Here is a 9,888-nt window from a genome sequence, read left to right as displayed (position 1 = left end):
GTTCTTTCAACACCACTTGTATATTGCATCTATACTTGCTCTAATACCCATTTTTTAACACCTAAAACGCTAATCTACTCATAATTTGGATTAGGTGTTAATGATTACCTCAATTTTGGGTGTATAAACAAAACATCTCCATGCTTTGTTTGGTTCATGTCCTTGGACAAAAACATGTTCAATAGTGTAAAGTGTAAACACGAACAAGTAGACTAAATGTTATTTGTCTTGAAACAGAATTCTCGAGCACTTCCGTAAAGTAGAAACACAATTCAAGGACAAAAGTACGTACCACATTGCCGTACATCGAACATGCACCGATGGCCGCCAATGACTTTCCAGCAACGGTTCAGTAGCTGACAATGGCAATCTAAACACTGGCAGCTGTGGTTTGAAAAGGGTAATAATATCCAACTATTAAATAAGATAGAGAAACATTTCTGTGTGTTTCTAACTCGACCTTTCAAAAGTAAATTTAAGACGTGGAACACCTATTATATATTACCAAAAATTAAATAAATATCTAATACTAAGAATTGACTGATATTACAATGAGGAAAGAAACTGAAGTTAACAGAATCCACAAAATTACACATGCATGTACATCTCCTCTACGCGTTGGAAAAACCAGTCGGAGCACCCAATGGAACAGGACTTGAGCTTAGGATAAAAACCAGGGCTAGTAGAAGCTAGGCATCGAAAGATTTGCATTGAGACCTAACACTGGTAAACAGAATAGCTCTTGCTTTTCCACAGAAAGCTTAAAGCCTTTCCCACCTTTCTCCTAGATGTAGACTTGCATAGTGGTTTCATCTCAGGCTTAGGCATAGATGAATTGCTGGTTTCTGGTCGGCCTTGTGGCTTGGACGGGGAATGCTCTTCTTGTCGTTGCTCTCGGAAGAGCATCAACAGCTTTTGAGATTTTTCTCTGCCTCTTGACGTCCCATTCACCGATATTGAGACCAAGGCAGGGATGACCCCTTCTTGAAGGACCATCTCGCAACATTTCTTGCTCCGGTTACACAAAATTAGGAGACATGCCACGGCTTGCTCTTGCTCTAGGAGCTCACCAGTGTCGAGTATCGACGCCAATGTGCTTATGATTCCTGGAGACGACACAATTTCCTCTCTACCCAATTGAGAAACCGCCAAATTTATCAATACAGCTATGCATTTTTCGGTCCACACACTATCACCCTGGCCTACAAGCTGGGATTGCAAGCCAACAATGATTCCAGATGAAAGGAGGTATGGAATGTTGGTGGGTACGGTGGAAAGATTATAGAGTGTGTGGAGCGAATCTAGCTTGCATTGAACATCAGAGCTGGATTTAAGAATCTTGACTAGGAATGGGACAGCCTGACCTGAACCAATCATAGGCTTGAATTCTTCAAGGCAAGAGAGATTTAGATACAGGGCAGTTGCACACCCATAGCAAGTAGGTTTGTAGATCATTTCGTCCAACAAGGATAAGACTCCGGCTGATATCATCATTTCCTTGTTTCTGTTGAAAAGAAAAAGGAACAAATGAGTGTAAGTATGCAATGATTTGGAAAAGCGGAGAAAGAAAGGTAATAACTATTGCTATCTGGAACATTTATTCTGCACCACCATCAGAAATTTCAGCCTCAATTATTATTGGAGCATAAATCTGTCTATTTTTTTCCTATATAAAAAATCCCAGGCATTAAACTGAAGAAACAATGTCAATGTCAAAATTTAACAAGCAAAATAATCAATTTTCAAATTTGAGTTGCACTAAGCAGTAAGCACATTGTCTTCATTTCTTTCTCCTGTGTGTCCATTTCAAGAAGGGGAGTGGGGGATTAATACATAAGAGAGAGGCTTCAAAAAATAAATACATATAACTTGCAATTCATTTTTCCACAAAATGATGGAAGCTCTTGAAGAGGTACATGCATAGTTGTCAGAACCGAACCGGTGATCGAACCGGTCAAACTACTGGTTCATTAGTTTATTGGTTCAACCGATAAATTATTAGTTGAACCGATAAAACCGGTCTCACATAAATATAAAATATAAAATAGTTAAAAACTTAAAATTAAAATTAAAATTTGAAATACATATCTTCACTAACATTTTATGAAGAATCAAGTCTCAACTTCTAAAAATAACTAATATAAAAAAAACCATAAAATTTATCAGTAATACTACAACAGTATCTTAATTTGAAACTAAAAAAAATAATTAATTCACAAAGCCTATCATCTAACTATAATATCAGTAGATTTTAACGTATCAAAACAAATAACTTAATCACAATACTAGTAATAAAATAGATCAAGTAAATTAATAAATTTTTAGTGAAATTTATATTTATATTAATAATGGTATATAATTAAAATATAATTAATTTGAAAAATAGAAAAAACAAAAATTAAATTAAATTAGATATTTGTGTATACTATATAATTAGTATTTGTCAAATATAGTACTTAGAAGCGCAATGGCTGAGTGGCAAGTGGAGGTTGCTTTTGCTCCAAGGTTCTTGGTTCGAGACCTGGTGGAGACATTTTTAAAATTTTTCAAGCAGACTGGTTCGGTTAGACCAGTTTGCACCGGTTTTTGTCGGTTTTGACCGGTTTGATCCGGTTCTTACCGGTTCACACCGGTTTTCTTCCTTAAATAGTCTAAGGAGTAAACCGAACCGGACTAGAGTCCGGTTTTCCGGTCGAACCTGCCGGTCCGGTTCGGTTTTTGCAACTATGGGTACATGATGATCAGATCATTGCCATTAAATTATGAATATTTTGTTACTACAACATTACCAAGTAACTGTGGTTCTAGCTAAATGCAAGAGCATCACTTTTCAATCACCAAATGTTGTTTAAGTCTTTTAGTAAAATGGAAAAGCAGTTTTACCTTATGGTTAAAAACTACGAAAACTACAAACAATAATACACACCTGTCATTGTTCACAGCAAGGTTGAACAGGGCCATAGCTCCATTTTCTTGATCCATCGCATTTCCTTCACGCAAAGCTGATTGGAGAAACTGCATAAGTGCTTCAACAAATCCATTAGCACCCATAAATGTCCTGGCGTCCTCATCATCCCTTAGCAACATCCTTAACCTTTGTACAACCTTACACTTCTCCTGTGAGTCGTTCCCTTCTGTTAAGACTTTCAGAAAACTAAGATACTGTTCATTATCGTCCTCTTGTGTAGACACACTTTCAGCTCCAGCTACCCCAGTTTGCTCTGACATGCCGCTCTCTTCTACTGGAACCACTTTCACACCTTTCAACTTGCAAGAATTTACACTGTTAACAGATTTTGAATTTGTGGAATCGGTATCTGATAAAGCCAATCTCCAATAGTTAAAATCAAGAGATTGGGGAGGGCCTTCAGGAATAGGAATTCCATTCTGTGCACACCAACTAGCCACAAGATTCTTGACATTGTAATTAGGAGTCAATAAAAGATGTGGAAGTTTCTGTTGAGTCTTTGGGCAGGTGTTATGCCCATCACTGAACCATTTTTCTATACAAGCCCTTTCGTATGTTTGACCCGAAGCAATTATAACAGGATCACTCATGAGTTGCAGAGATATCGGACACCTCAACTCTTCAGGGGGAAGGGGCATCTGGCCTGATTTTCTATTATTCGGCTTTAAGTTAATGGAACTAAGTTTTGAAAATACTCTATCAAACGCTTGAGTCTGAACACCATCCTCAACATATCCATTAACAGTAGGTGAACAGGGTTGGGAGCCCTGAGAATCATTATCATCTGAGAATTCACTTCTGAACAACTTAGAATATTTCCTCATGAGGTGTAAAAGATATGCAATAATTGATTCCTTCCGCTTGTCTTCCTCAGCCTGAGCCCTTTCAATGAGTTTTTTGAGAGCTCTTCGTTCAGTAAGAGCTGCTCTTGAAGATGTAATTTCAAGTCTAGTAGCAGCCTGATGAAAACATTCAAGTTCACTACTGTCATTAGAGTTGTCAAGCTTCCTTCCCTGCTGAAGCAATGCAATTAAATCGTCGCCAACTTGTTTTTCTGAGGGGTCAATTGCAAAAACCGTACTTGCAAGTTCATCCACAATTTTCTCAACCTGCTCAAAAATAAATCAAATGTCAAGTATGATTAAAAAAAAAGGGGGGAGGGGGGAGAGAGAGAGAGAGAGAGGGGGGGGGGGGGGGGTTCTCCATGATGATCAGGATTCAGTGTACAGAGCTGAGTTTAGAATATAGCAAACAAGGTGGCATTGAGTTATTTTGGAAATAAATGAAACATAAAAAATAGACCGCCCCTCACTCATTCAGAAAGCAAGTAGCAAGGCTGTGTAAGGGCCTCCACATAATAGAACAAGAGAAACTGAAACATGGAAAAGCAAGCTATACATCCATATCGTTGAAGATTATCACCTGACACCCAATAGATTGAGGAACAATATCTTCCACCAGTTTAAGACTGTCAACAAGTGCAGACTTAGCCTTTTCAAATTTTTGAAGTACGGCGTCGCCAGTTATCGCCTGTGTCATAAGTGATATTATATGCAAGATGTTCCACAAGTAGTATTCCAAATCAGATAACCTAATGGGGTATAAATAACTTGTTGAAAGGGCTTAGGTAACTAAATCCACCCTACATAATGGTACACTAACGGAAAATAGAATTGAAAACTATACAATAATAACGAAAATTGTACCAGGTAAAGTTTACTACACTCTGAGCAGTGCTGAAGAACATTCTTCGACTTCTCTAAAGCTACATGCAGTGAACATAATGCCTGTATTCCAGATTTGCTCCTAGGCTTAGCTGCTTCTAGAGAAGGAAATATTCTCAATATTTTACAATATATTGCAGAAAGAGTCCTGCACATTTCTCCATGTAACTGCACAAGATACCAAACACTCATTGTCAGCTGAAAATAGAGAATTTTAACAATTAAACAAAATGAAAGAATTGGAAAAATACCCCAAAAAACCAGAGCAAGAGAACTATACATAAAATTTACTCTCTTACGGTTTTTTTGGCCAGCAATTCTAAACCTTCTTTAAAAAGCAGTAGTGTTAATTGTGTAAAAGAAAATAATTCAATGTGGTTCAAACAGAGGACAGTTACTTTTACTTCAAAAAAAAAAGAATAGGAAAAGGAAAATATGCAACTAATGTGTATACAGATATAAATAAATATATGTATATATATGAAAAAAAAGGGTAAAGAACACTTTTTGTTCTTATCGCTTGCAATTTTCTTCAAAAATATCCCTAACGTTTAACTTCATTCAATTTTGTCCTCATCGTTTTTTATTCATCCAATTTTGTCCCTAACCATTTCGATAAAGTTACCCTTGGACATTTTAAATTTTGTCCCTAACGTTTTAGATGGTGTTAACGTCCATGGGTAATTTTGACATAAATCGAAAACGTTAGGGACAAAATTGAATGAAATTAAATGTTAGGGGTATTTTTGAAGAAAATTGTAAACATTAGGAACAAGAAGCATACTTTACCTGGAAAAAAAAAAAAGACTCGATAATTATACTTGAATCTTAAGTACTACAGGAATTATGGAGCAATTACAATTGACGAATGAATACAAATTTATCAATATTAGTAAAGTAAAGGATTAAAGGAAGAATTTCTAACAGTTATCCCGCAATAATTTAAGACATGTCATGATACCTTGGCATCACTTGCTGCAAAAAGATTTTCTTCAAGCTCAGCAACATCCATCATTCAAATTCACTGTGAAAACTTAGATGCTAAATGATCCCAACTATATTTAACGATGATCAAAATCAGGAAACAAATAAAATTAGCAAAGTAGTGGTAAAGAAAAATGGCGCTACCAGTTCAGAATTTTTAAATTAAAAAAAAATGCATGTGATTAGACCATGCTGCAATCAACTAAAAGTCCAACCATTCTTCAGTTTCATTTCGTTTAATTTACCCAAGAAAGGTAAGTAGCGTGTTGAAAATACTAATAAAAATTTAGTGACTCTATTTATTGGGAATTTCTTTATATCAATCAAAGAAATAAATAATAAATAAAACAATGACTTCAAACTTGTTTTACATGCAAAACGTAAACTGCATCAATATTCTCTTTTTGCGTATAAATATTCTAAACATACAACAAAAGGAAAAGTACCTTGTAAGCAAACCTAACATAAAGCAATTCGGTAGGCATTGGATTTGCAATGCTCTCTTTTTGTTTTTTTAAGAGAAAGAATTCAAATTATTCTCTCTTAGTTTTCAACATTTTTTCCCCAACCAAAGAGGAGAAAAGGGTTTTCCAATTAACACAATAAAAAATTATAGTAATTTAAATTGGAAAAGGCAAAGACATCCGTGACAAATCTTCACAATAGAAAGATTAAGACAAAATTTGAAAAGTAACCAAAACAATTTCGACATTGTCCATTTTTCATGGTATAAATAATCAAATGAAAGAAGAAAATGCTGATTTTTCGGTTATTTTTTCTCTCTTTACAAAAACATGTTCACAGCGAGCAAATTAATCAACGCATTCTTATTTAACAGCTTCACAATCCCAAAAATAAACGCCAAAAACAAAAAATTAGCACAAAGCGATCGCAAAGAACATAATCTCCAGCTGAAATCTTCACTCCAACAACACATAAAAAAGGATTAAAAATTACGGAAAAATCCTTAGAGAGAGAAAAATAAATCAGATTGAGGAAGCATTGAAAGGCAAAATGAGCATGTGAGAAATGTGAGATGCGGGATTAGGGTTTGAGAGAAGAAATAACGTACCAGAGAAGAAGAAGAAGAAGAAGAGATGGTGCTGGAGGGTTTGTTCATTAAGAAATGGAATTCTTTTAGAGCGAAAAAAAATTAATTAACAAAAAATGAAAAAAGAAAAAAGAAGAAGAACTGGTTTTTTTTTTAGGGTTGTGAGGATCTGTTTAATGTGAGAGACAGAGAGGTAATGACTAATGAGGTTTAGACCGGAAGGAGCGAGTAGTTCGGAGGACGCACAGTCGCACACAAGGACAGCAGAAAGAGAGAGAAATGTGGAGGGAGATGACGAGATTTGGTTATTCTTTTTTCTCACTTTCTTCTTCTCTTTCCTTGTGTGTGAGTGTTACGGGGTGGAAGTGGAATTGAGCCGAAGCAGGAAACCGAATTTAATTGCAAAGTTTAAATTTGGGGGGGTTAACACTTAACGCCCAACACTTCACAGTTAGAATAGTCTGTGTCACTATCAAATTAATTTTCAAAACAATCATGTCTCAAATTAGGCTTTTAAATAGATAAAAATTGTATTTACCCATTTAAACGTTTTTCAAATTTTTTACCGTTTTAAATATTCTAAAATAATTTTACGAGTAAATAGTCAAATTGGTCCCCGAAAGATAGCCCATTCTTTAAACGAGTCCCCGTAAAAAAAAGATAATAAAATTTGTCCCCGAAAAATTTAAAATTGGTAACGTTAGTCCTTCCGTCAGTTGGATAATGACGTGTCACGTTAAGTGCCACGTGGCATATGATGACGTGGAGGGTTAATGCCACGTGTCACAATATGATTGATTAACATGTCAGATCCCGGCATGCCACGTGTCAGGTCAGTGACACGTGACATGCCACGTGGCACTTGACATGTAAAAAAGTTATTTATAATCAAAATAGTCCTTAAAAGTTCAGACGTAAGTCATTTTCATCCCTAAAATTTTAAAAATTAATCAAATTAGTTCTTATATAATTTTTTTTTCTTGATAATATTAAATTTAAAATATTTTTTGATACTACTAATTTTAATAGAAATGTAATTGACAATAAAAAAATTAGTAATTGTATCTTTTCTTCTTAAAAATTTGTTCAATAAAATTATCTCTCTCCTCTAATTCTTGTCAAAATCTCTCTTATTCTTTTCTATTCTAAAACCTTTTTCTTACATTATTACATTTTGCTGGAATATATATATATATATTCAAAATTGGAATGTATGTATTTGTTACCCTAAATAAAGTTATATGCTCAAAATAAAAATTTATGTATGTTAACCTAAACAAATTTAATAAAAATTTATACATCTTTTTTTTCATTACATTATTACTTTCATTTAGATTAACATACATAAATTTTGATTTTGAGCATATAACTTTGTTTAGGTTATATATATATATATATATATATATATATATATATATATATATATATTCCAACAAAATGTAATAATGTAAGAAAAATGTTTTATAATATAAAAGAATTGTTTTATAATATAAAAGAATAGAGAGATTTTGACAAGAATTAAAGGAGAGATATAATTTTATTGAACAAATTTTTAAGAAGAAAAGATACAATTACTAATTTTTTTATTGTCAATTACATTTCTATTAAAATTAGTAGTATCAAAAAATATTTTAAATTTAATATTATCAAGAAAAAATAAAAAAAATTATATAAGGACTAATTTGATTAATTTTTAAAATTTTAGGGATGAAAATGACTTACGTCTGAACTTTCAAGGACTATTTTGATTATAAATAACTTTTTACATGTCAAGTGCCACGTGGCATGCCACGTGTCACTGACCTGACACGTGGCATTAGCCATCCACGTCATTATATGCCACGTGGCACTTAACGTGACACGTCATCATCCAACTGACGGAAGGACTAACTTTACCAATTTTAAATTTTTCGAGGACAAATTTTATTATCTTTTTCTTACGGGGACTCGTTTGAAGAATGGGCTATCTTTCAGGGACCAATTTGACTATTTACTCATAATTTTACAGAGAGTCTATAATACAGATAAAAACGATGAAATAGTCTAAAAATACGACTACACACATATTACCTAATATTCACAATTGTCCGGCTAATGGTAGTGAATATAGCGCACTTACTACCTGCAAAAATGTATGTAAAATTGTTGATGACATATCATTTTAAATAATTTTTAGAGTTTTTATTTATTTATTTTTTTAGGTTTTTAATTAAATTTTTTATAATTTCTAATAGAATTTAATAAATAATCAAATATTTGGAGTTAGGATAGTGTTTTTATATTTTTAGGAGTTTTAGACTTAAAAAATAGCAAGAATCAATGTTTTTTCACAAAAAAAGCACAAAAGAAATAGAAGCATGGCCCAAAAAGCGTGCCCAATAAGCATAGCCTAAAGAACAAAAGCATGCTCAAAAGGAAGGAAAATAGAGTCCAAAACACATACGTCCGGCGTACATGCCCACCAACTTTGACCTCTTCCCACTTCAGCGGTCATAACTTAAGCTATAGAAGTCTAAATAAGGCGGTTTTAGTTGCGTTAGAAAGCTAATATCCGGAATTTCAGAATGATATGTATATATCTGTAGTGGATGTTTAGTCTCAGCCACGTACCACCATCATCTTTGGAACACGAAAAAACATAAAGCTAATATCCGAAATTTCAGAATGATATGTATATATCTGTAGTGGATGTTTAGTCTCAGCCACGTACCACCATCATCTTTGGGACACGAAAAAATAGCATCTCAAACAACTCAAAATGTAAGTCCAATATATTCCAACTCTCAAGATGCAACAATTAAGGCCTAAGCTTAATTACCCACATCATCAGAAGCCTTGATCACATCCAAAACACTCAAGACTCTAAAAAATTAGTTATTAATTCTTTCTAGAAACATAAAATATTTAGTTGTTAGGATTTGATTTGAATTATTGTTTTGAATTTGAAACTGAAGTCAGTAAGTTAGTTATCTTATCTCTCTCCAAAAGATAAGATTAGTTTAGTTTGAATTTGAATTCTAGACTTAGGCTATAAATAAGTGAGCGTAGCTCACAAGTCATAAGAGAGGGCAATCCGGGAGGAGGATCTTAGGATTCAAATCAAGTCCTCAGACTACTTCTCTTCTTCTTGTTCTTCTTATTTTTTTATGGGTAATTAATTT

General features: G+C 33.7%; 1 protein-coding gene across 2 annotated transcripts; it reads right to left on the bottom strand.

Annotated features, from left to right (window-relative positions):
* Positions 1–447: 447 nt before the first annotated feature.
* LOC107630276 (U-box domain-containing protein 6) lies at positions 448–7,107 on the bottom strand. Of its 2 annotated transcripts, none has more exons than XM_088506562.1 (6): positions 6,749–7,107; positions 5,654–5,747; positions 4,675–4,860; positions 4,391–4,498; positions 2,927–4,077; positions 448–1,504 (listed from the first exon to the last, which is right to left on the bottom strand). In XM_088506562.1, the coding sequence occupies exons 2-6, from the start codon at positions 5,705–5,707 to the stop codon at positions 718–720; spliced, it is 2,286 nt and encodes a 761-aa protein (XP_088362688.1). In that variant the 5' UTR covers positions 5,708–5,747; positions 6,749–7,107; the 3' UTR covers positions 448–717. The 2 variants fall into 2 exon arrangements, with proteins under 2 accessions (XP_088362688.1, XP_088362689.1); XM_088506563.1 differs by having other exon boundaries at positions 5,654–5,716; positions 6,749–7,094.
* Between the last annotated feature and the right edge of the window lie 2,781 nt (positions 7,108–9,888).

The sequence above is a fragment of the Arachis ipaensis genome, chromosome B3 (assembly GCF_059453495.1).
Source record: "Arachis ipaensis isolate K30076 ecotype BB chromosome B3, ASM5945349v1, whole genome shotgun sequence".
In the NCBI taxonomy this organism is placed as follows: Eukaryota; Viridiplantae; Streptophyta; class Magnoliopsida; order Fabales; family Fabaceae; genus Arachis; species Arachis ipaensis.
This window is presented reverse-complemented; position numbering and strand designations above follow the sequence as displayed.